At 43.4% G+C, this 27,522-nt stretch overlaps 1 protein-coding gene across 1 annotated transcript in view; it reads right to left on the bottom strand.

Annotated features, from left to right (window-relative positions):
- Positions 1–1,655: 1,655 nt before the first annotated feature.
- FAM3D (FAM3 metabolism regulating signaling molecule D) overlaps positions 1,656–27,522 on the bottom strand; it is a 58,636-nt gene continuing 32,769 nt past the window's right edge. The window contains exons 4-10 of the mRNA XM_038739820.1: positions 26,364–26,384; positions 15,865–15,982; positions 13,848–13,906; positions 11,546–11,596; positions 4,268–4,352; positions 4,028–4,154; positions 1,656–2,885 (exon numbers count right to left, since the gene is read on the bottom strand). Coding sequence (XP_038595748.1) covers positions 2,796–2,885; positions 4,028–4,154; positions 4,268–4,352; positions 11,546–11,596; positions 13,848–13,906; positions 15,865–15,982; positions 26,364–26,384 — 551 coding nt within the window. The 3' untranslated portion in view covers positions 1,656–2,795. The remainder of the gene's footprint in view (positions 2,886–4,027; positions 4,155–4,267; positions 4,353–11,545; positions 11,597–13,847; positions 13,907–15,864; positions 15,983–26,363; positions 26,385–27,522) is intronic.

Genomic DNA, 27,522 nt, shown 5'->3' with positions numbered 1-27,522 from the left:
TTAAAAGATGTGGCGTGCATGTTGTTTGTGTCATTATTTGTATGGTTTTTAGTGTTTAACTTGGCTAAATGAAGAAGTTCTCAAAGCTGCAAAGAGGTATTTTCAAATATCACATTTAATATCTACCACAGTCATCACTTGCATATACGAACAGGAACCACTGCTTTATGTCCTGGATATTGAAGATGGGCTACAATGGTCACCTGCTTGCTCTCTGGTTTTGAATCACTCAATTTGCTTGAGTTCACGGTGCTCTCATCTCTCAGAATGGACTTCTGCTAGGTGACTAGCTCTTTGAGAGTCACACCACATAGGAGAGGATCCCAGGGTTCTGCTCTGGCTTGTCTACAATGACAAACAGGACATCCACACCACATTTCAATCCATTTGTGTGACATGTGGTTTTGGAAATGGGCCCGCTTCAAATCTGGAAGAGAAAATCATCCACTGCCTTTTGGATTGTGGGCAGGCAAATGGATTTGGAGTTTAATCTATCAGGCCCCACTTTGCCAAAGATAACTGCTTTTTTTTTGTTTTCAGACCTGTTGCAATCCCTCTGTGACCATCCAGCTCTTTTTCTAGGTGAAAAAATCTTCATGCAAACCAAAATTTCAAATAGGATGAAACAAACACCCAACTAGCTGATAATTTGGATGGGGATACTAGGACAAATCTATTTCTAATTCCTCAACCTTCCCACCCCAGCAAGAGAAAAAGACAATACTATGCTCAGTATTCATTTTGTTGCATACAAAAATTGAATTGAATCTCATCAGTATTTTAATAGGACAATGAAGTAGTTCATATGATCCTCTTTTATTCCATAACAGATAATCAGCATACCACTCTATTGAAACTCTGCCTTATGGTTCCACATCAGCCAATTGGAAATGACTTCTCAAATTGATGGTAGATTAAATCTCTGTATTGGTAAATTTGCCAGGGAAGTAACCCTGCTCCCTCTTTCCTTGGCCAGCCATCCCCATTCCCACAAATTGCTCTTTCTTCCCAATCCTCAAACTTGCCTCCCATCTCCTGAGTCTGCCTAGCCCCATCTCTATTCTAAGTAGGGTGGTTTCTTCAAGATGGATTTGATGCTTTTCCATTTTTAGAAGGGAGTATCCTAGGTGCCCACTCCACAGGAATCATCACCCCCTCAGCTGTAAGAATTGGATTCCCAGTCTTGCTCATTTCACATCTCTGAAAACACACAACAGTTTTCAACAAAAAGATCCAAAATGCCTGCTTTCTGGCTTATTCTCTGATCCCTTTTGCTCCCCTGCTCAAAATGAAAAGTTGGTACCTCTAGATGAGAGAGGGAAGATTTAAATAGTTTGATTATTTGAACTGTGTGTCCATGTCCTTTTTATAAGGGGGTGATCTTTTCTTGGGGAAAGGCTTAAATCACTAATTGTCAGCATCCTACTACAGGGAAGCAGTGTGGTCTAGTGGAAAGAACACGGGCCTGGGAGTCAGAGGACCTGAGTTCTAATCCTGGTTCTACCACTAGTCTGCTGTGTGACCTTGGGCAAGTCACTTAATTTCTTGATGCCTCAGTTTCCTCATCTGTAAAATGGGGATTAAGACTGTGAGCCCTATGAGGGACAGGGACTGTGGACAGCCCGATTATCTTGTATCTATCCCAGTGCTTAGTACAGTGCCTGGCACACAGTAAGTGCTTAACAAATACCGTTATTATTATTATTATTAGTATTAAATCTATATTTGTCACTTTTGTTTCCTACAGCTCCAGTGTGATGGTTTTTGCTTATGCTGCCTCTTCCACCACCATACAACCTCCTGCATCCCACAAGTCCTAAGGCTGCAAGGGGCAAGATGGGATATGGGGGAGAATAGAATGTGGAAGAGAAGGGGAGGAAGGGGAACTCAGGGCAGAACTCCCCTTTTCTAGTGGTGGCAGTGATGGCAGAGGAACAGGACCTGGAAGGGAGTAGGTGAAAGCCTTGGACCTTTTCCTTCAAGCTCCTCCTCCCCTCCCCACCACTTTCATAACCACTGTCATGGGTTAGGGAAGAGGAGTTGGGGAAGATTCTCTGACCATCTCTCCTGAGCCTGTTCTCCCCTCTTCCAAGCTCCCTCAATCCCAGAAGCCACTGCCTGCTCTATCCTGGTCCTGTTCCAGTCCAGCCCTGACCTCTGCCTCCTGATTTTACAACACTGGTGGAGTGGGAAGCATAGAGCATGGGGACAGCCTGGGCACGTGGTAGTGGAGGCACTGACAAGGTCTGTTTCATTGGCGCTGTGGAGTTGGGGGGAAATGGAAGTTGATGAATATGGAGTGGTGATGTGTGGTGGCACCTGAAAGTAGGGGGATAGTGTTGAAAGAGAAAAGAGGGCCCAGGAAAAGCTGAAAGCCATAGAAGCCCAAAGAGATGTTGGGGTGTAGTGAGTCAACGGGAAAGAGGTTGAGTACTTAACTTCTGAGGCTACTAGAGGAGCAAAATCTACTCTTCTGATGGGTAACATCTTCTCTCTCAATAACTTTATATTTACTGAAACATCTCCTGGAAATGTACTTCAGGAACAATTTGGAGGCCAAGACGTTCCTTTAACGTGTTTTTGGATGGAAGAGAATTTCAAACACATAATTGGTACTGTCAACTAGGTGACCTTTTCCTACTGTCCATCTTGAGCTCAATTATTTTTCCTATAGGTGACTGGTGCTAGAATCCATAAAATCAACTTTTTACTCTAGCCTTGACTTTTACAAGACAACCTTTCACTTCTTGTTCCGGGAGTCTTCATGGAACCTGGTCAGGATTCAACATCATCAACTAATACAACTTCCTTGGTACACAGCCTTCCATTTCCAGCATCTCTGGCCAACCATCATATTTGTTGTTTTCTGGATGGTTCTTTAAGAACTTAAAAAAAAAGAAATAAAAATAGAACAATGAAACAAACATACTGATGGCAATGAGCTAACCATCTTTAACAGAGTTCCACAGAAGTAGTTAGCAATTGGCATGACAAGATCTTACCAGTGAGTTAGTGTCTGTTTGGGAGACACACCAATTCAGACGTGCTCTGAATTGATTGGCCTCTTAATTTATTCCTAGGGCAGAACTTAATAGCAAGGTCTGGCTGAATATGAATTCTGCTGGATAGACTTTGAAGGCCAATCTTCAACTGGATGTATAGAGAACTAATGGTGCATCCTGAGAAAAGGCTCCAGCGTCCAGTGTACAGTGAAGAAAGGGAAAAATTGGCACCAGCAACATAAATATGGCATGGAAGTGGGGGACTTTGAGATTCGGGGAGGTGGAGATACTTTGTATATCACTAATAGGGTGGCACCACCAACATCCTGCTGAACAAGGAGAGGCACATAATAACGATAATGATGATTTTGGTCTTTGTTAAATGCTTATTATGTTCCAAGCACTGTACTAGGCACTGGTGTAGATACAAGATAATCATGTCCCACATGGAGCTTACAATCTAAGTAGGAGGGAGAACAGTTATTGAATCTCCATTTTGCAGATGAGGGAACCGAGGCCCGGAGAAGCGAAGTCACTTGCCAAAGGCCACCCAGCAGACAAGTGGTGGAGCCAAGGGAACTTCAAGGGAACCCAGATCCCTTGACTCCCAGGCCCATGCTCTTCCCACTGGGCCATGCTGCTTCTCTGCAAACACAAAGCACTCAAATTATTCTGCAATATGAGTGCTATTGTTTTTCAAATTAAGGCTTATGTTTCTTTAGGTGAAAATAGTCTAGAATTATGTAACTACATTTCACCCTCTGTGAACTGCATCTTCTTGATTTTCCTAAAAGCCATACTGGCTTTTATTTTGAGGTTGCCCCATGCTGTTCACTAACACTTCATAAAAACAAAAAAAGCCTCATTACCTTGGAGTGAGAATGTTGAAGTTAAAATATAGTCTAAGCAGAGCCTGAAGTTTGAAACCAGGAATCAACTGAAATGTTTAAGCAGCATCAACTAAAACATCTGCCATCCACTGCTCAAGAAACCCAAAATTGGTTACCTGCTCAAGGGGAATGTACCTGTTCGAAGGGGCTTTTATCTCTGAGACCTTTTGCTCCTAAGAAGACCCAGCTGTCTCGGAATCCAAGATCGTTTGCATGAACACTTCCTAAATCAGTAAAAAATTTCCGGGCTTCGGTATTCAGTCTAAAAAGCAATAAAGAACATTTTAGAGTAGGGAAAAGATGAAGAATAGGAAGAGTGAAGTGCTTGATTAATTTGCAAGGGGAAATTCTGATGAGAGCTAACATTTTACTTACTTAGTTCCTGGGTCATCATAAGATGCTATCAGGACTAAGGTGCCATCTGCAATTTCACTTAAGAATTTCAGCAAAATGTTAATATCTGGTGAAGAAAAACAAGTGAATGTGGGGATAATATATACTGTCCATTTAATTCTTCACTCTCCTTCCAACATTTTTCATCATAAAACCTCCTATTGCCCATTCATCAAATAACTGTTTTGTACTCCCTTGATATTTCTTCCTAATAACCTTTTTTTTAATTTGATGCTGCTTAAAGCTTACCCCACTGCTCCTCCTTCCTTCACTTGGGTGAATGGTACGGGGGCGGGGGTGAGGTGGTGAAGAAGGAGGAGGCATCTCATTAGTCTGACTTAGATGGTGAGCGAAACCTCACTTGACGAACTATTCATCACACCATGAGCTCTGTATTGTCCATAGTAAATAACATCAATGACAATTATAGCATGTAAGTGAATGAGATTCTTGGGAACTGTCCATTTCTCAGGGAAATTTGAACTCTTTTTCATTCAACTTGACTTCCTAACTTTTTAACAGCAGCCAAGGTAATCTCATAGATGATACAGGAACACTACATTTACAGTTACCCTTTGCCAAGTCACAACTAATGTTATTTTAATGAAATGGCCCCTTAAGTTTATACAAAAAAATAGGCAGTTCCTAAGTATCTTCAATTTCTTTAAGTTGTTAGGTGGATAACGAGTTTTGGACCTTGGCCCAAGAGTGCTTTTTGAAAAAGAGTTGCTACTTCTGTTAATTATTATTTTACTTTAAAAGTAATTTCCCTCTTTGTCTCCTGTGGGCAGGAATCAACTCATTCTTATAATGCTTTTTTATGACTTCCCAGTTAGATAAGGTTAAATCAAAGTTCACAATACATAATTTTAAACCTTTAATTCCCATCTGACAAATGATCTCTTTGCTGATTGACTGCCCCCCAAAAGATTACATTAAACTTCCTGAAATTGAGGATCCCTCCCTCATTTGGCATGTAACGGATAGCATCTGTAACACTTTTACTATTAAGAGAAATGGGTCAATTGTAATTTTTCTGCTGCTCCAGTGGCAAAGAGATTTCCTCCACCACCCCTCCTTAAAAGCTTCCCATTTTCTGTCATGCAGTTTGGGATGGGGGCAGATAGCTGTCCTGTTTTACTGTTCTCCCAGCAGCCTAAGCTGTTTGTGCCATGCAGTGATGGCATAAGGGATTGGACCAACTGTCAGCTTACTGCTTCTCTTTTTAAGATTCCTGGTTCAGAGTGATCTGCCCAAGGTCCTTGGGTTTCGATTGGCCCCAGACTTAGTGGAGATTCCCTGGACCATTCATGCCTATGAGCAGCAGCCCCTGGATGGAGGTCCTGATTGGATCTGGAATAACTGACTGGCAGTGTGAGGGAACATTTGATTTTGTGTTTCCCCAAGGATGTAGGTCATAGTTCCTCAGGCTCAGAGATGCAGCATGTGGTTATGTCTTTAGTCTGGATCACTGTGGGCAGAACCAGACTGGCCCTCTAGAATACTGGGAAAAGCCTAATAGGCTTGTGCTCATGCCAACTTGGCTAGGCCATGTCTGGCTCCAAGCAGCCCCTTCCTTGCTTGCAAGGAGCCATTCTGAGACAAAGTGATGCAGTAGATGGAAGAAGAGGAACTTCCATATCTCAAATTTCACCATCTCTAAGAAGTTATCTCAGGATTTTGGAGCCAGTTTGGCTACAGAATCATGACTCATATACTCCTGGTGGTGGGGAAGAGCTTGCTTTCAAGTCTAGGTCTTTGGCATAGATTCCCCAAGGGAGCTTAAGGACTCCTTACCATAGACTCACTGTATGTCCCTGATTTACTAGTACATCCCAGCCCATAAACTTCACTCCTTTAATGCCAACCTACTCACAATACCTTGATCTCATCTATCTCATCACTGATCTCTCGCCCATGTCCTGTCTCTGGCCTGAAATGCCCTCCCCCTTCATATCTGAGAATCACTCTCCCCACCTTCAAAGCCTTAATGAGGGCACATCTCCTCCAAGAAGCTTTCCCTGATTAAGCCCTCATTCTCCCACTCCTTTCTGGGTCACCCTTGCACTTGGATTTTCACCCTTTTATTCAGCCCTGCCTCAGCCCCACAGCACTTATGTGTATTTCCACAATTTATTTATTTATATCACTGTCTGTATCCCCCCTCCAGACTGTAAGCTTGTTGTTGGCAGGGAAGGTGTCTACAAACTCTGTTATATTGTACTCTCCTAAGTGCTAAGTACAGTGCTCTGCACACAGTAAGTGCTCAATAAATGATTTATTGATTGGACACTGATTCTGTCCATTTCTGTTTAGGTTTGCATAGAACCAGACTCTTAGCTTCTTCTACCAGCAGGGAAAATGGAAGTCAAACGTCACCCATCCATCCATTTCTTGTTGCATGTCTGGTATTGAAGTTAATTGTGATAATAGGATCTTGGGAGCTGACAGGTGTGACTGGCCACTTTTTTCCAAACTGGTTGTAGTAGAAAGCAACTACTTCAAAAAGAAGACAAGTAAGGTATTCAACTGGTGTGGCTAGGAACTGCATATTAAACCAAATGAAGGCTAATTCCATTACAGTGATTACAATCAATTAGGAATCTGTTTGGAGAAAGTCATTGTGTTATCTTCCTCTCCATGGGGTGGAACTGTATTTACTAGAATTTAATGTTCTGTACCTGTTTTGAAAAACTCTAATTAAGAACACAAAGCTTCCCAGTCAAAGTTAATAAATGTAGAGGTACACCCATTAGCTCATGGGCAGCAGGGCTATTATGAGTGTCACATTATTTGACCATCTAACAAAGAACTAGGTGGAGAAAGAATGCCTGTTGTGGATAGGACAAAGCCCTTCCCACATTTTTGGAAGGGAAAGAAAGGTGAGGTGGTTCTCAAGTCCTTGTGGCTTAGTGGAAAGAGCACAGGTTTGGGAATAAGAAGACGTGGGTTCTAATCCTGGATCCGCCACTTGTCTGCTGTGCGACCTTGGGCAAGTCACTTACCTTCTCTGTACCTCAGGTACCTCATCTGTAAAATGGGGATTAAAACTGTGAGCCCCATGAGGGACAACCTGATTACCCTGTATCTACCCCAGTGCTTAGAACAGTGCTTGGCACATAGTAGGTGCTTAACAAATACCATCATCATTATTATTATTATTTTGGAGTCTAAAAGAACTGAGGGTGTGATGTCATAGGCCCCGTGTCTCAGATAGTAACATTTGGGCCTTGATCAAAGTGGTCTCTATATCTTTATTTATTCTGGGCTTCAGCAATTAAATTCAGTGGGATAGCCCAGACACTATTTTTTTTAAATAAGAAAACAGCAAGAGGGCTTAGGTGAAAAGCCTGGGAATGCTAAAGTCAGCCAGAAGAGATAGAGCAAAGCTGGCTCAGTGGAAAGAGCATGGGCTTGGGAGTCAGAGGTCGTGGGTTCTAATCCTGACTCTGCCACTTGTCTGCTGTGTGACCTTGGGCAAGTCACTTAACTTCTCTGGGCCTCAGTTCCCTCATCTGTAAAATGGGGATTAAGACTGTGAGCCCCATGTGGGACAACCTGATGACCTTCTATCCATCCCAGCGCTTAGAACAGTGCTTGGAACATAGTAAGTGCTTAACAAATACCTCCATAATTATTATTTATTATTATTGTGGCAGTCTGGCTTTTTGTGGAAATGTACAGGCCTGGAGAAGCAGATTAGAGACCTGCATGGGTGCTATATTCGGTATATGTATTTTTCCCGCAGCCAAAAACTACCCAACCATGCCCTTCTCCAGTACGCAAAAAATTTCACTCACCCAGCCCACCCACAACTTTGCAGCCAATCGTGGATACCCGTAGAAGGTTAATAATGATAATTATGGTACTTGTTAAGCACTTACTATGTGCCAAGCACTGTTCTATGTGGTGGGGTAGATACAAGTTAATCAGGTTGGACACAGTCCCTGTCCCACATGGGGCTCACAGTCTTAATCCCCATTTTACAGATGAGGTAATGGAGGTCCAGAGAAGTGAAGTGACTTGCCCAAGGTCACACAGCAACCATATGGCAGAGCTAGGATTACAGCGCAGATCCTTCTGACTCTCAGGCCTATGCTCTATTCACTAAGCCATGCTGCTTTTTGATTGGGCTGGGTAAACTGTAGAGCAAATTGCAGAGCAAACTGCAGAGCAAACTGCAGAGCAATCGCCTACATAGATGGTCATTCTACCCTCTTGCCATCCTCCCCTTGAGTCTGAGTGGGGCTGGTCAGGGTCAGGGCTGGTCAGGGAGGAGTTGGGGAATGGGCAGTGAGATCGTGGGAGAGGAGAAGGTAAATGAGAAAAATAGAAAGAAGGGGCAACTCCACCGTGGCATGGTCCTGGGCCAACGCTCGCCCCAGGCATCTTGACAGTGGTGGTGGAGGTGGTGGCTTGCTCTTTCATTCATTCATTCATTCATCACAATGCCAGTCAACCTTCACTGCACATGACCCAAACCCATATCCAAACACTAACTGTACAACCCGATCCATAACTTTGCTGTGGGTACCTGTGGGCCCGGTTGGGTCAAGTGCCAGTATGCTGATCTCTAGGGTAGAGTGCATTTGGTCTGAGTAAAATGCATTGATATAAGTGATTTATTAGGATTACAGACCCCAGTTTTCCATGGAGACTAAATGAATATCATCCTTCTTTTACAATGGATTGTGAGCACTTCCTCATTTCCAGCTTATACCCACATATAAAAATAAAAAAATGATCTCATCATCATTATATCTCATTAAAACCATAAACCAAATATCCAGGCCAGGGCAGGGCTATTTCCATCCAGCAGACAGCCAAATCTTCCACAGTGCCAGGGCACTGCATGAAGTTTCTGGGGCCTGAAGACATGTAGGGACAGGGTTCAAGTCAGGCAGAAGGTACTATTGCTCCCTATCCTTTCTCTGGAAAATGACAAAAACTGTAATTTACCCCACGATGCATCAGGCCATTGCTTAAATGGCCTCTTCAGGAGACCAGTTCTAGGTTGGAACACGTGCTATGAAGTAATGCATAATGGATCTAAACACCTGTCATGTTGGGCTTGACTGTCTTCCCTGTGGCATATATTATTGTATTAGTTGGGGGGGGGGGGGGGATGCAATACACTGAGACCAACATGGATTAAAACCCATTAAAGTCTTCATCAGAGCTGGCTGATGGGCACTATTCATTTCCTCACTGGTGAGGGGTGTAGTCATGAGCCTTAGGGTAGCTTTGACACGTGGCCCAGTGGAAAGAGCATGGGCTTTGGAGTCAGAGGTCATGGGTTCAAATCCCGACTCCCCTAATTGTCAGCTGTGTGACTTTGGTCAAGTCACTTAACTTCTCTGTGCCTCAGTTACCTCATCTGTAAAATGGGGATGAAGACTGTGAGCCCCCCGTCAGGCAACCTGATCACCTTGTAATCTCCCCAGTGCTTAGAACAGTGCTTCGCACATAGTAAGCACTTAATAAATGCCATTATTATTATTATTATGACACCTCTTGAGTGAAGACAGTAAAATTAACCTTGCCTGCAAATGGAATTTGGTGGCAGTTATCCAATTGCCCCCAATATGAATGCAGGCTGAGTTCCTGGCTACATGACAAAGTACAACGAGCAGCCAATATATAATCAATCCACCTCCACAAGTCCAGCACACACCTAGCCAATGAGCCCTGAAACTTCCTTTAGTTCCTGAGCCATTATCTCACCATTATGATGCACTGTGAAGCTGAGAGAGGAAAGAGCCTTATAAAATGTGCTGCTGCTGGAGCCAACTGGAAAGTACAATAGTGTGGGGTGGTCTTATTATGCTCTCCCAAGTGCTTAGTACAGTGCTCTGCAACACTCAATGAATATGACTGGATGAATGAATGATCTAGGAACCTTAAATTTCTGTTTGAACACTTAACCCTTTGGTCAGAGGACAGCCAGGCTAGGCGTGTGTTAGAGAAGCAGCGTGACTTAGTGTAAAGAGCACAGACTTGGGAGTCAGATGTCATGGGTTCTAATCCCAGCTCCGCCACTTGTCAGCTGTGTGACTTTGGGTAAGTCACTTAACTTCTCTGTGCTTCGGTTACCTCATCTGTAAAACGGGGATTAAAAGTGTGAGCCCCACGTGGGACAACATGATTACCTTGTATCTATCCCAGTGCTTAGAACAGTGCTTGGCACATAGTAAGTGCTTAACATATACCATTATTATTATTATTGCAAATAGGCAGTCTCCACCTAATTATACACAAATGGAGAAACTGAGGCACCAAGAAGTAAAATGATACTTTCAGTGACTAAGAACAAGTGAGGTAGAATAGTCAGGGTAATCCAGGATGCTTGATCCACAGATCTATGTAATGTGTTAACTTAGCGGTTGGCTTACTTCTTACCAAAAATAGTTGTCCTACTCTTCACAGGCTATGGGCATTTTGAAGAAGAGTTTTGACTTGAAATATAAATTAGGACCCCAGATCATCCACAGGCAAATATAGCACTTAGAGCAAAGCCTACAAGAAGAATACCATGCAGGCACAGAAAAAGTAGAATGTAAAGTCTCAGATTGTCTGTGGGACCTGGGAAATTCTTACATCACCACTTGTGCCTGATTGAGAAACTGCATTCCAGACTCTTCCAGTCTGGTCCCTGATTGGTTAGGGCCCATTTCTGACCAGCCAGAGATCATCGCTGATTGGAGACTCACCTCAGTCTGGTGTGAACAATCCATGATCAATCAGAGAGGGCTCCAGATTAATGGGGGGTGGGTCATTAATTTACCAGAGATGGGTTCTGATGAGTTGAGCATGATAAACTGGTAAGGACAATTGCTGATATCAGCATGCTGACTAGGATCAGGGTTGTTGAGGGTGGGGGGTAGGGGTGGGGATGCAGTAGTGTAGAGCCAATTAAGGGGCACAGGAATAAATGTGTTTCATGGCAATAAGCCCTGTCTGCAAGGGCTGAACCGAATGACTTTTAGCCAACCCTGAAAAATTATAACAAAAGACTAGTTGCAAAAATAAGGCTGCTTCCATTTGTGCCATTAAGAAACTTGTGGGACTGAGAGACTGAGATTTTTCTTTCATTCCAATGTTGTTTTTCCTCTACAGGCACTAACAATCTCAACCCCAATCTATTTTACATGAACTGTAATTGGAAAAGTTCAAACAACTAATTAGTCCCACAACAATGGATTCCATTTTTAAATTAGACAGCTGCCTTTCATATTCAATCATGATACTACTGACACTTACCTCCTGAATACATATCAAAGATACCATGTCTCAGGAAATGTCCTGTTGAACCTGCATTTAAATGAAAGTGGACAGTAGTCATGCCTATGAAATATTGAACTTCCAAAGGAAGTCTATTAAGGCTATGATGCAGAGGACAACAAATCAAATTGGCCTGTGATGAAAGTTGAGGTATTACATTTCAAAAGCCTTTTGAAATGGAAATAAAAATACGTTGTGGGTGGCAACTATTCCCAGTTCTTCTCAGTCCAAGTGTCGAGCAGTAGCTAGGACTTGGGGCTGGCTCTGGGTTGGGGATTGTAAAGGGAGGTAAAGGTTGGGTGGTGGATAGTGCTTCAGAGTGAATAGTCCGATTCAATCTACAGACAACTAGCGTTCAGTTCTCCCTCATGTACAGCAGATGGGGGTGTTGCAGAGGGAATGCCTCCAGTCCTGAAGGAAATGGAAATATGAGCCTCATCCATTCAGCCATTTCAGGGCCGCACAGAAATTTTTCAACGGGGAAGGAAGGAGAGTGAGAAGGAATAGCAAAATACTATTTCAAAGCTGAGACCCTGAAGGTGGGGAAAATGAAGTCGATATTTCACTCCAGAGTGAAGGGCTCAAATGGCCATTAGTATGGGATAATTCGGAGTCATTTCTTAAGGGCTAGGCAACACCCAGAAACACACCCTAAACCAGCTGGACTGAAGTCTAGGGCAAACCCAAAGTCTTACAAAGAAGAAAACCAAGAATCAGCCATTGTACTGAGCTTTTTTTTGCCTTTGTGTTTTCACAACTGTGAGAAAAAAATGCAATGTAGTATAACCTGTTATCGTGGTGTTGTTTCTTCCTGAATTTGGCCAGTTATTTCTTTCCGATTGTGACTCACAATCGCCTCACTCACCTTTTTAGACTGTGAGTACCCTACATGCCAGAGACCACATCTGATTTAATGTCCTAGTATTTTTTCCCAATATTTAATACAGTGATTTGCGCAAACAAATGTCAGAAATAATAATAATATAATGATAATACATTTTCCATACTTTTGGGACCGTTTTAATGTCGGTCATTTAGAAAATTCTCCAGAGGGTGAATGTTTTAGCCAGTGAAATAAACACTGAACTCATTTTCCGCAAAAAAAATCAGAGAATTGCAAATTTGTTTAGCTCAAACTAAAAACTCTGTACTGAGGCAGTAAAAGGAAGTACAGAAATAAGAAAAGGATTATAGTTTTTGGTTTAACAGATCTGGGGATTTGTTTCTTTAGTCAGTTCTCAGTCTAACACCCAACATCATCTTGCTAATCCCACATAGTTACAGGTAGAGCCTGGGCACTAGGATAAATACTTTCTGTACTTTGCTTCCTCTGTCTCACATAGCTTTTTTGACAAAAGTACTATTCATTTTCTTGCAGGATTTTCATGTTTGGTGAGTGTAATTTTCTTAAATACATATGTAAGTTTGGTTTGAGTATGCCATTGCGTGGTATCTGACTCTCCATTCACTGGCAAGGAAAACATGGCCCAGGAGGGCAAGAGAGGTGTGTAGAGCAAAGTCAAACACAGATGTTGCCTCATGTCCTTTTACCACAGCCCAGATGGTCCAAGTTGGCAGACTGGCAGGATAAACAGTGGCCATTAATACATTGATCCTAAAGGTGGGGAGCATTTCAGTGGCCCATTAACTTTTATTGTCTGTGCACCGCACAGGGGACACAGCCGAAGTCCCAAGCCTTCCAACTGTAGCTGACTTTCTTCTCGGTTAGAGACTCAGGACTCTCATGGATTGTTCTTTTCTTGTTCTGTGTGTTTGGATTTGGAACTATTATTGATCTTCATTGTTTACTGAAGCCAGACTATGTTTCCAAGTGACCTCTTTGTCATGGTGTTTATTGTTTCTAAGATCTCAATTGGAAAAAAAAACTGGAAACATAAGTTGGCTTTGGTTCATGTGCAGCCAGCAGTACTAATTCTCCGCTTCATTGGTCAGTGCCAAATTTCCTTTGCCAAAGACAAGTGGCTTGGGCCTCCCACTATAGAAAAAGGGAATGATAGGAGGGTGGGGGAAGACCAGTCCATTCACAAAACAAAGAACAAGTCCCGAGATCCTATGATGAAGTAATGAACATGTTTTGGAGACAATCTGCTATGGCATTTGAAGAGCTTTTTAAAAAAGTAATTAATAATTATAGGTTCTGTCAGTGGACAGCAAGGCTGTTGATCCATTTCCTTCCAGTCTTGATGCTGGAAAAATTAAAACTCACTTTTCCCCCCACAGAGAAAGAAGCATAGGAATGAGGAAAACTCAGATCACTCACCATTTACCAGTGCAATATTTAGCCCTCTGCCAATGGTATTTTTCACAGCACTCATGAGACTGGGTGAAAGAAACAACACCTCAGTGAGGAATGAAAACAGAACTTTGAGCAACGCTAGTGACTTTAGTGAGTACAAAATGGCATAATATATGAACATTATATAAACAAATGTATTAATTTGGGGTCATCTGTTTTTTTCTTGACTGAAGTAGGGAGGGGTTCTCAAACAGTTCTCTAATCATACATTTATATTTCCCCAATATGTTAGAAAAAAGGGAAAGTGTGTTGTGCTCAATGATAATCACTGTTAAAGAAAGTTAGTACTCTTTTTCAGCTCATAAATGCCTAGATTATCTACCACAATTTACTGAGGAACAACAAAAACTCACTTGTTCAGAATGAGCTGAATTAGTTTTTATCAATCATATTTATTGAGTGCTTACTGTGTGCAGAACACTACTAAGCGCTTGGAAGAGTATGAGATAACAGAGTTGATAGACATGTTCCCTATATGGCATTGTCCTACTTATCCCTCCTCAACCCACTCTCCCATGTTACTAAGACATTTGCGTGGCTCAGTGGAAAGAGCACAGGCTTTGGAATCAGAGGTCATGGGTTCGAATCCCTGCTCCACCACATGTCTGCTGTGTGACCTTGGGCAAGTCACTTAACTTCTCTGAGCCTCAGTTACCTCATTTGTAAAATTGGGGTTAAGACTGTGAGCCCCACGAGGGACAACTTGATCACCTTGTATCCCCCCCCCAGTGCTTAGAACAGTGCTCTGCACATAGTAAGCACTTAACAAATGCCATTATTATTATATTATTTAGTATAATGATGACATATTGTTATTTGGCACATTAATATTCAGGATTGGGTATTGTATTAAATTGGATTAAAGCTGTAGAAAACAGGACTTGATTAGTACAAATACCTTGTTTTATAAAATTTCCTGCATAGGGCTTTTTAATGAGGCTAAAAACGGGCTCCTTGATCTTGATGCCAGCTGGGGGTGGGGGGCAGTCCAATATATCCTTACTCATACAAGAGCTCTTTTGCCAAACATAAGGGGGGAGAAAAGGTTCAATGTGCATCAATCATGTATGTTGAGAACAAGCATGGCCTAGTGGAAAGAGCACAGGCCTGAAAGTCACAGGACTTAGGTTCTAATTCTGGCTCTGACATTTGATCTGCTCTGTGACCTTGGGCAAGTCACTTAACTTCTCCATCTCAGTTCCCTTATCTGCAAAATGGGAATTCAATGCGCGTTCCCCTTCCTACTTAGACTGTAAGCCCCTTGTGGAACCTGATTATCTTATGTCTACCACATTGCTTGATGCATAGCAAGTGCTTAACAAATAGCACAGTTACTATTATTATAATTAACCATGAAATACAGATAAGATTCATGAATAGGTCTTTCTATTTTAGCCTATTTCACACACACACACACACACACACACACACACACACACACACATACACTCTCCCATACTGTGGTGCAGTTAAACCTCTCCTCAAATGTGAAATAAAAAAATTCATCTAAACAAAAACATTATTTTTTACCAATGCTTTCATCTCACCGGACTTAAAATAAACAGGCAGAACTCATCTGAAAAAATAATGGACCCATACACGTGTATTACACATCTGTTGTCTGTAAATGGGCTGTTCTTTTTGTAGACTTCTATCTTACCAAAGAACTAATTACAGCATTCCCCTCCAGGAGAGAAGCAAGCCAGGTTTCTCTATGTCTTCACTAATCTGGTCACATTGAATTAACAGGAAATACAATTTCCAAGGAGGATACTGGAAAAGTCTCAAATTTTGTATGTTCAACTTTCCAAACATTTTGGGGAAGTGGAACATTTTGAAATACTGGTCTATTGTTAAAATTATGATCAAAACACTTGAAAACAGAAAGAGGTCTTAAGGGGATGCACTCTCATCTAGGCTAGACTTCTCCACACTGTTATGAATCTAGAGCCTGCTGCTTGGGAACCAGTCAGGCACTTACATTCGATCTTCAAAACATAGAGAGGGCCCAACTACATTGGCTGCTCCACTGACAATTCTGAAGGCAAAAAAGTCTTCTGGACATCTCTTGTGGTTGCCACACTTGGTTCGTAAAGGCTCTGAGGAGAGAAAAGATCAGAGGCTATGAATCCACTGAAACTCCAAACCAAGATGGCCTCCAGGAGAGGTGGGGCAAAGCAAGGCACCATTCCATGTTCCAAGTCCCCTTGGATGTCAGACTTTCTAAAGGTCCCCACCGTGATACATGGAGCTGCCTTTAAAATCACAGGAAGCCCAGTACTCTGTGGTTCTCTCTAGAGAGTTAGTAGGCAGGCCAAACTTTGGTTCCAGAGAGTAGAATGGTGATGTCAGGTCACTTGAGACTCAGTTCAACTGGGTGGTTTCCCCCCAATTACCCTTTCAAATAAAAGGACAAAAGGACTAGTCAACTCCTGACAGGAAAATCTGGGTAGGACCCAATTTAACAGTTGATGATCAGCTGAGAGTTTTCATCATTTATATGTCCAATTCTTGTGCCCCATATCTTTGGAAATGCTGTATTTTGTCGATGAATTTTCTTTTTTAATAAGAGCATTTGAGGAAATTCAAAGAAAAATAGCTCTTTGAATAGTTCATTCCTCAGAGCTGTTTGTATGCAAGGATGTAACCTGTGGCTTTCAGCCTGGCAGGCTATAATTTATATTAATGTGTGTTTTAAATACTACCTGACAGTTCAGAAGGCACCATTAGGAGGACTGAATAAGCATAGAATTAGGAAATTTTAAATTGAATAGGAGAAGAAAGTACTGCACTGACAATGCCCTAACTAGGGGAAAACTATAGTTTGGCTCTTTTCCAGCCAGGACTTTCCCAAATCCTATTGGCTTTCCAGAAAATCAATTTAGACCTTCAGCTAAAGCAGTCACTGGGATCTGCATAAATTCCTTGTGGGCAGGGATTGTGTCTACCGACTCTGTTGTATTGTACTCTCCCAAGTCCCTAGTACAATGTTCTGCGCACAGTAAGTGCTCCATTAAATACCACTGATTGATTGAGATGCTCTGAGCTGAATAGCTCAGTGAACCCCATAAATCCTCAATAAATCTAAATTGATAGAGAGGTTGATGATGAGGACAAGGAGGCTCCAAGAATCACAGCTTGCCTGGGTGGAATGCCCAGACCCTGCCCAAGAACAAGAGGGTGTTGTAGAAACCGAAGATGTGAGCAAGAGTGGCAGTGTGAGATGGACAACCCAGATGGATGCAAAACTCTCAGGGAAATAACAGCTTCTCTTTGTAGGGGACTAGTCCCTCCACCACCTTGAAGGAAAACTCCTCTTTCCAGCAGTCACTGGGAGTCAATGGAGCAGGAAGAGTCAAAGCATCAAAGAGCCACAGTGAGAACATGGGCGAAGAGAGTACAGCATGCTTCAACTGCAAGTACAGTGTGAAATGTTTCCAAGATAAACTTGGGTCAGCTTGTTTGGGGAGGTCATGAACCTGTTAACTTGTCTGGGCTGATTGCTTGGGATGAAGATGTTATGAAACACAAATGAGATTTAAAGAGTTTTGAGTTGTTCCAACTCTCAAAGCAGGAAACTATAACCTCTCTCCCCAGCACCATGAAAATCCCAAATCTGTCTGAGTTGCATTAGTCTTCATGGACTCAAGGCAAACAAATTCCATGTGCTTCTAGTGGGGACCTGTAGAGGATCGCAAACAGACTAACAGGATGACTTAGAGGCAGATCAATGGAAAGATCAGGTATTACTGCCTGAGGATAGAGGCTGAGGTGATTCTTGAAGAAGTTCCCCAAGAGCTGAGTTTAAAGCCAAAGAATTAGCAGAGGATTTTCACTCTGGTCCCCTTTTCAACAGGAGCCAGTAGAAGGGTCTAGATGAAACTTGTTTCCTCAGCTGGTATGGAGGAAGGGGATGTGTCAGATATTTTTCTTTTCTTAGCCTTGCTAAGAGGTGTCAGGATGATATCTTGGGAGTGCAAAAAATGTCATTTAAAATTAATAATAAATCAGCTATCAAATGTTTGACAAGTGATTAGCTCTGAATTTATTACGTACTCCTAAAAAATGAGTGAATGGGTAGAAGGGCTGATGTAATCAAAAAGGGAATGAGAACATTAGATAGTTATTGTATTTATTAATCAGTTACTGTGATGTGCCAACCACTGGAGTAGGTACAAGTTAATTAGATTAAATGCAGACCTAGTCCACATGGGGTTCAGAATAAAAGAGGTAGGGAAAGCAAACATCTTATCCCCATTTTACAGATGAGGATCTTGAGGAAAAGAGCAGTTAAGTGACTTGCCCAAGGCCCCACAGCAGGCCAGTGCCAGAATTGAGCACTTACTGAGTGCAGAGCACTATACTAAGTGCTTGGGAGGGTACAATACAACAGAGTTGGTAGACACACTCCCTGCCCACAGCGAGCTTACAGTGTAGAGGGGGAGACAGATATTAATATAAACAGTTTAGGGATATATCTATCTATCTCTATCTATCTATCTATCTATCTATCTATCTATCTCTCTCTCTCTCTCTCTATCTATCTATCTATCTATCTATCTATCTATCTATCTATCCTATCTCTATATAAATGCTTTGGTTCTGAGGGTGATACATTAATATAAACAAACAATTTATAGGGATGTACATAAATGTTATGGGGCTGAGGGTAGGGTGAATACCAAATGCCCAAAAGTTACAGACCCAAGTGCATAGGTGACACAAAAGAGGGAAGGAGTTGGGAAAAAAGGGTTGATTGGGGAAGGCACCTTGGAGGAGATGTGACCTTAATAAGGGTTTGAAGGTGGGGAGAGTGGTGATCTGGCATATGTGGAGGGAGAGGGACTTCCAGGCTAGGGGGGGAGGAGGTGGGAAAAGGGTTGGTGGTGAGATAGGTGATACCAGGGCACAGTGGGCAAGTTGGTGCTAGAGAAGTGAAGTGTGTGGCCTGGACTGCAGTAGGAGATCAGTGAGGTAAGGTAGAAGGGGGTGAGCTGATTGAGTGCTTTAAAACCTATGGTAAGGAGTTTCTGTTTGATGTGGAGGTGTATGGGCAACCACTGGAAGTTCTTGAGTGGGGAAACATGGAATCCCAGGGCTCCTGACACCAACTCTCATGCCCTTTCCTCATGAAAGTGTTGTAACAATTATTACCTTTTAGAGTTCTCATCAAACACCTATGGTTAAAGCATGAAGACATAGTGCACTGGGTACCAAACACGCTGGATGTAAAGAATTGCTTTTAAAGACTATTTTCTAGAGGTTTCCTTGTTAACACAAGAAGCAGCATGGCCTAGTGGATAGAGCACGGGCCTGGGAATCAGAAGGACCTGGGTACTAATCCCAGGTCCACCACTTTTCTGCTGAGTGACCTTTGGCAAATCACTTCATTTCTCGGTGCCTCAGTTACCCATCTGTAAAAAGGGCATTAAGACTGTAAGCCCCATGTGGGACACAGACTGTGTCCAACCTGATTGGCTGGTATCTACCCAGTGCTTAGTAAAGTGTCTAGCACAATAGTAAGCACTTGCAAATACCATAACCGATACGATACGATACAAATACGATTGATGATAACTGCCCCCCTCCCCGCCCCAAATAAGAATCTGGCTTGATGATCAGATTACTGCTCTCAACTCTACCCTTTCTACTCAGCTAGACTCACTTGCTCCCCTTTCCCTTCGCCACTCTCGTACCACTAACCCACAGCCCTGGATCACTGCCACTGTCCGCCTCCTTCGCTCTTATGCTCGAGCTGCCGAACGCTGCTGGCGAAAGTCTAAACACCATGCCAACCACATTCCCTTCAGGTTTATCCTTTCTTGCCTTAACTCAGCCCTCTCCTCTGCCAGACAAAACTATTTCTCCTCCCTTATTGACACCCATGCCCATCATCCCCATCAGCTCTTCCGTACATTCAACTCCCTTCTCAGGCCCCCGGTTCCTCCCCCTCCTTCCTCCCTCACCCCCAACGATCTGGCCTCCTACTTCATTAATAAAATTAAATCCATCAGGTCTGACCTCCCCAAAGTCACTCCCCCCGGCTTCTCCAACCCCCCGGCTCTCAACACTCTCTGCTACTGTCCCATCCTTCTCAGCAGTATCCTCAGAGGAGCTCTCCTCCCTCTTCTCAAGTGCTACTCTGGCCACCTGTGCTTCTGACCCCATTCCCTCTCATCTCATGAAATCTCTCGCTCCGTCCCTTCTCCCCTCCTTAACTTCCATCTTCAACCGCTCACTATCCACTGGTTCATTCCCCTCTGCCTTCAAACATGCCCATGTCTCTCCCATCCTAAAAAAACCCTCTCTTGACCCCACCTCACCTTCTAGTTATTGCCCCATCTCCCTCCTACCATTCCTTTCCAAACTCCTTGAACGAGTCGTCTACATGCGCTGCCTCGAATTCCTCAACACCAACTCTCTCCTCGACCCCCTCCAGTCTGGCTTCCGTCAACTACATTCCATGGAAACTGCCCTCTCAAAGGTCACCAATGACCTCCTGCTTGCCAAATCCAACGGCTCATACTCTATCCTAATCCTCCTCGACCTCTCAGCTGCCTTCGACACTGTGGACCACCCCCTTCTCCTCAAAACGCTATCCAACCTTGGCTTCACAGACTCCGTCCTCTCCTGGTTCTCCTCTTATTTCTCTGGTTGTTCATTCTCAGTCTCTTTTGCAGGCTCCTCCTCCCCCTCCCATCCTCTTACTGTGGGGGTTCCTCAAGGTTCAGTTCTTGGTCCCCTTCTGTTCTCAATCTACACTCACTCCCTTGGTGACCTCATTCGCTCCCATGGCTTCAGCTATCATCACTATGCTGATGACATCCAAATCTACATCTCTGCCCCTGCTCTCTCCCCCTCCCTCCAGGCTTGCATCTCCTCCTGCCTTCAGGACATCCCATCTGGATGTCTGCCCGCCACCTAAAATTCAACATGTCCAAGACTGAACTCCTTGTCTTCCCTTCCAAACCCTGCCCTCACCCTGACTTTCCCATCACTGTTGATGGCACTACCATCCTTCCCATCTCACAAGCATGCAACCTTGGTGTCACCCTCGACTCCACTCTCTCGTTCACCCCTCACATCCAAGCCGTCACCAAAACCTGCCGGTCTCAGCTCCACAAAACTGCCAAGATCCACCCTTTCCTCTCCATCCAAACCACTACCCTGCTCGTTCAAGCTCTCATTCTATCCCATCTGGACTACTGTATCAGCCTCCTCTCCGATCTCCTATCCTCTTGTCTCTCCCCACTTCAATCCATACTTCACGCCGTTGCCCGGATTGTCTTTGTCCAGAAACGCTCTGGGCATGTCACTCCCCTCCTCAAAAATCTCCAGTGGCTACCAATCAACCTACGCATCAGGCAGAAAGTCCTCACCCTTGGCTTCAAGGCTCTCCATCACCTCGCCCCCTCCTACCTCACCTCCCTTCTCTCCTTCTGCAGCCCAGCCCGCACCCTCCGCTCCTCTGCCACTAATCTCCTCACTGTGCCTCATTCTTGCCTGTCCCGCCGTCGACCCCCAGCCCACGTCATCTCCCCGGCCTGGAATGCCCTCCCTCCCCACATCTGCCAAGTTAGCTCTCTTCCTCCCTTCAAGGCCCTACTGAGAGCTCACTTCCTCCAGGAGGCCTTCCCAGACTGAGCCCCCTCCTTCCTCTCCCCCTCCTCACCCTCTCCATCCCCCCCGCCTTACCTCCTTCCCTTCCCCACAGCTCCTGTATATATGTATATATGTTTGTACGTATTAGGTACTCTATTTATTTATTTATTTTACTTGTACAAGTCTATTCTATTTATTTTATTTTGTTAATATGTTTTGTTTTGTTCTCTGTCTCCCCCTTCTAGACTGTGAGTTGGTTAGGGACCGTCTCTATGTGTTGCCAACTTGTACTTCCCAAGCACTTAGTACAGTGCTCTGCACACAGTAAGCGCTCAATAAATATGATTGATTGATTGATTCTGTTTTCAATGACATGGTTTCATTAGAAATTTTAGGGTGAAGTGGTGGTGACACCAGATTTACCCCTACCATGACTGGATCTAGACTGCAGAGAGTGAAATAAAATGGTGACTATAATTAGGGCAACCATCCATGTAGATTGCCAATCTCGAACAATTCCAGATGAATTTTTTTACTTGATTTATCAGTGGCTGTTTACATAGATCAAATGAATAGGATAATTGTCAAAACTCTTTATTTCACTTTGTATATGTATACCTAGGTAAAGAGGACAACAAATACAGCCAAGAAGGAATTTGCCAAATGCATAGCCAAGAATGATAAATAACCTTGACACTTCAAACTCTGAAGATTTCCTGGAGCTGTAGCTCACCTTCTCTTGTGGTTTCAAAATCATTCCCAGAACTTTAGTGGAAAAAAGAGAAAATTCCACAGTCCACTCCCAACATATCAGTTTAAACCACAGTTTCTCTGCTTTTGCCCAGCAAACTAAGATACCAGATCTGAGATGCTGATGAAGTTAAATCTGATTCTTATCTGTTGCTCAGAGAAGTCTATTTGGTAAAATCAAGGAACACTTGGGCACTGGGGAACAAAGAGTAAGGGTTTCCTAAGGAGTTCCAGCATTCTGATATTCAAGTAATTCTGATTGAACCATTTGTAAATATTCGTACATCTGTCTCTTCCAATAGAGCATTAGCTTCTTTTGGGCGGGTAATGTATTTCATGCTTCTGTTGTACTTTCCCAAGTGCTTAGTACAGTGCATTAGAACAGTAGGTACTCAATAAATACTTTAACTACTATTACTATTACCACTACTGCTACTACTACTACTGGAAACAGCATGGTGCAGTGGATAGAGCACGGGCCTGGGAGTCAGAAGGTCATGAGTTCTAATCCTGGCTCTGCCACTTATCTGCTGTGTGACCTTAGGCAAGTCACTTCACTTCTCTGGGCCTCAGTTACCTCATCTGGAAAATAGGAATTGAGACTGTGAGCCTCATGTGGAACAGGGACTGTGTCCAATCCAATTTGTTTGTATCCACCCCAGCACTTAGTACACTTCCTGGCACATAGTAAATGTTTAACAAATGCCATTATAATAATTATTATTTATTACTACTTCTACTACAACTACTACATTTTGCTACAGGCTTACATAGAAGTTGAAGAGGTCCCAAGAAGAGTTATTTTGGATTAATGGAATCCGGTGAGAAATTGCCTCTTCTTAGGTGTTTGAATTGCTCTGGAGCTTTAGGCTAACCTCCAGTCTTGGCCCATCTCTCATTGTTGGGGGGTGGAAGTAGGGGGATGTTCATATTGGAGTAAACTGTATTAAAGGATTTTTTTTGCTAAAATGGACAGCCTACAAGAGTAATTCTTTCTACAATCTGACTTTTATACTGTTGTGACCGAAATGCCATCTTGAATGTCCATATAGTCGTAGCCTGGAGAGTCTCATCCAAAGTTGGGTTTCTTTCTTGTTGCCTAAATGTGGTGTGACTCTAAAGAGGGGAACAGAGGGACAGGGATTCTGATAGTGTAGCCATATTCTGATAGTGTAGCCATACCCTGGATCTTTTCTCCTCTCCCTGAACTGTTTTTCTGCTAGGGTACAGGCTCTTTGCCCTATGCAGGTGGCTCCAGACTAATCCTTAGCTCTAAGATGTAATTCTGTTCCTCCTTGAAAACCCCTCCTCGCCATTTCAGATTGTAAAGCTGACCCACTGTGGGTTGGAGTTGGGGAACTCTGGATGTGATGGGGTGGGGTAGCCAAGAGCCACTCCTACCACTATTGGTGGAGTGATGAGTAGAAGCCTCTGATAAGACTGGAGGTAGGAGTGTCTGGAAACTGATTTTGCTTTAATCCCCAATCTCTTGGTCCTGCAGGAGAGCCTAGAAATGGGGTTAAGGGGGCAAGAGAAGGGGTTATATGAGGTTGAAGAGGGTGGCAGGGGGCTGAGCCACAAACAATAGCGACTCTTAGCTTCTCTGTTTCCCACCACCTTTTTCCAAACACAGTGGCCAATAACCCCTGATTCCCCACCTCAGCCCAGGTTGGGTTATGGCTCCATCTCTACGGTTTTTAGTACAGTTCTCTGCACCCAGGAAGGAATCAATAAATGCCACTGATTGATTGATTGATTGTTTCCTTAGTTCCAGCCCAAACTGAAATTTATTCCACCTCCATGAGGTGAGGATGAGGGGCAGGGCAGATGTGAAAGCCAGGAGGGGTTGGAGTTAAAGGAAGTGTCAGGAACTCCTAACTGTGGAAGACCCTCAAGGATCAGTTCTGGGTCCCCTTCTATTCTTCATCTATACACACTCCCTTGGAGAATTCATTTGCTCCCAAGACTTCAACTACCATTTCTATGTGGAAAATTCCCAAATCTACAACTCCAGCCCTGATCTCTCTCCCTCTCTGCAGTCTTGCATTTCCTCCTGCCTACAGGACTCTACTTGGATGTACCACCAATACCTCAAACTTAACATATCCAAAGCAGAAGTTCTCATCTTCCCACCCAAGCCCTGTCCGCCCCATGACTTTCCCATCATTATAGACAGCACCCCCATCCTTCCCATCTCATAAGCCTGTAACCTTGGCATTATCCTTAACTCATCTCTCTTTCAACCCACATATTCAGTGTCACTGAGTCCTGTCAGTTCAACCTTCACAACATCACTAAAATTCTCCCTTTCCTCTCCATCCAAAATGCTACCACCTTATTCCAAACACTTACCTATCCCACCATGATTACTGCAAGAGCCTCCTTGCTGACCTCCCTGCCTCCTGTCCCTCCTCACTCCAGTCCACATTTCACTCTGCTGCCTAGATCACTTTCCTAAAAAAGTTCAGTCCATGTTTCCCCATTCCTCAAGAAGCTCCAGTAGTTGCCCATCCACCTCTGCATCAAACATTATATTCCTTACCATAGGCTTTAAAACACTCAATCACTTTTTCCCCTCCTACCATACCTCCCTCATTTCCTACTACAACTCAGCCTACAAATTTCACTCCTCTAATGCCAATCTACTCACTGCACCTCCATCTCATCTATCTAGCCACTGGCATCTCATCTGCATTCTGCCTCTGTCCTGGAAAGTCCTCCCTCTTGATAACCAACAGATGATTACTCTCCCCACCTTCAAAGCCTTATTAAAAGCACAACTCTTCCAAGAGGCCTTTCCCGAATAACCTCTCATTTTCTCTTCTCTCATTCCCTTCTGTGTCACTTTTGCACTTGGTTTTGCATCCTTTATTCACCCCCTGCTTCCCCCACCCTCTCGCCTCGCCCTCGCCGAGCCCCACAGACCTTATGTACATATCCATAATTAATTTATATTAATGTCTGTCTCCTCCCCCCCACCCCTGCTAGTTTGCTGTGGGCAGGGAACATATCTACCAACTCTGTTATATTATACTAACATATGCCATTATTATTATACTCTCCCAAGGGCTTTGTACACTGTACTGCATCCAATAAGTGCTCAATAAATATGATTGATTGATTGACTGAGGGATAAGAGTAAACTGTTTAGAGTCAGGATCCAGGGTTAGAACCCAGCAAGGGAAAGCGAGCAGGTGGTAGATGTGGGATGGGGCTAGGGCCTGGGATTGAGCACCTACTTAAAGTAAGTAGCACCTGAAGTCACCTCACCACTGACTTGCCCAAAAGTTCTTCTGTCACTCACCTGATCTTCCTCAGTTAGGAGAATAACATTAATCAGAACAGAAGAATGATTATTTCAGAAAACTAGAGCCAAAGAACTAAAATTTGCTGGTTGCAATCAAGTGCAACATAGCTGACTAGTTTCTAGTCTTTTCCAGAATTGATTTCTAGACCAGATACACCACTTAGAGAACCCACCCCTTCACTGCTCTGGATTTGTAGATCATAGACTGTAGACTGTAAGTTCTTTATGGGCAGGGGATGTGTCTACCAACTCTATTATACTGTACTCTTCCAAGCACTTAGTATAGTGCTCTGCACATAGTAAGTACTCAATGAATATGATTCATTGACTGACTGATTGAAAAGCGATGGTACTAATGGAGCTGAATTTCCTCCTCTAGCCAGATAGACTGCTAACATTGGTACTCTGCACACAGTAGATATTTTACATGAGGAATTTGGGGAAGTTAGGAGCAGCCAGAGTAATGATATGTACTGAGTGCCTACTGAGTTTAGGGCACTGTACTAAGTGCTTGGGAGATGCAACAGAATGAGTAGACACATTTCTTGTCCACGAGGAGCTTACACGTTTACCGGAGAGACAGCCTTATGCAAGTAAGATGGTGTTTGGGTCATAAAATTATGAAAATCAGATTAGTAGAATATGAGTAATCTGGAGGTTTGACCATTTAAATAAAAATAATTCTTGAATACTCAACTCTTCTTGGCTAGGAGGTGGCAAAAAGCACAATGTAGTTTGTGTACCAGGAAAATCTGGCTTAGCCTAGTAATAGAACTGTCATGACATATTAAAATTCAAACTTTCCATAAGTACATACTCACTGGTTATTCCTGTTCTGGAATCTGTTTGGAGGGAAAAGAATAAATCCTGTTAGAACAGTCATATTTGTCTATTGTTGGGAACACCACCTTGAACAGGAACTTCAGATGGGGTGGGGAGGAGGGAAAGGAAAGAGGAAAGGGAGAAGAATGGGGGAGAGTAAAAGGTGTTCAGAATACCAAGAAATGAACTGGGAGAAAGGGAAAGAAGAGAAATCGGGACATGGTGAAAAACATTACAGACAAAAAATGTAAAGATAACAATTTGGCCAAAAAAAAACCCTCTTTTAATTCTCCTTGTAAAGTTCAGATTAAGTTGCTATTCATTAGAGATTACCAGCACCCAGAGTTGCCAGCATGTAAAGGGACATGGGGCAATAGTCACTGCATGAGGACTCAGAATGATAGCAAAAGAACACAGAAGAGCAGAGAAAACATTATCCTCAAGCTATCTTTCTCCCAAGTGGGACCCCTAACAATTCGCCATCCAGTGACTGTTTTCTGTCATTTCTAAGAGGTGGCAAACTTGAGGGGAAGTGATCTGGGAGCGAGGGAGAAGTAGCTTTGATGTTACAAAAATGAGGACTCCTGACTCTTCAAATCTCTCCTCCCTCCCCAACCAAGTTTGGAACCATCTGAGAATGATGGAGAACCATTTGGGTCATTGCTCCTGGAGGAACGGACAGCCCAGGGATCCATTCTAGTAAAGCCATCTCCCTGGACAAAGATGGGGATTCCCCAGTTTTGACCACTTGTCAGCAAGCCAATATGTGCATTTATAGTCCCCTCTGGTTGCACACCCATATATATATACTCTAATGACCAGGCAGCCAAATGCCTGTTCCAGCTAACGGCCCAAACAATACAGTACACTTCCTGGATGCTTTACCATTTTTCTCTCTTTGAAAAGAAAGAATGAGTCTCAAAACAGCAGTATGGTCTAATGGATCGAGCATGGGCCTGGAAGTCAGAAGGACCTGGGTTCAGATCCTGCTCTGCCACTTGTCTGTTGTGTGAACTTTGGCAAGTCACTTAACTTCTCTGTACCTCAGCTACCTCATCTGTAAAATGGAGATTAAGACCATGAGCCCCATGTGGGACGTGGGCTGTGTCCAACCTGACTAGTTTGTAGCTAACCTAGAGCTTAGTACAGTGCCTGGCA

This window comes from Tachyglossus aculeatus, chromosome X1 (genome assembly GCF_015852505.1).
Source record: "Tachyglossus aculeatus isolate mTacAcu1 chromosome X1, mTacAcu1.pri, whole genome shotgun sequence".
Taxonomy (NCBI): domain Eukaryota; kingdom Metazoa; phylum Chordata; class Mammalia; order Monotremata; family Tachyglossidae; genus Tachyglossus; species Tachyglossus aculeatus.
The sequence above is the reverse complement of the archived record's forward strand: the minus strand, read 5'-3'. Positions and strand labels throughout refer to the sequence as shown.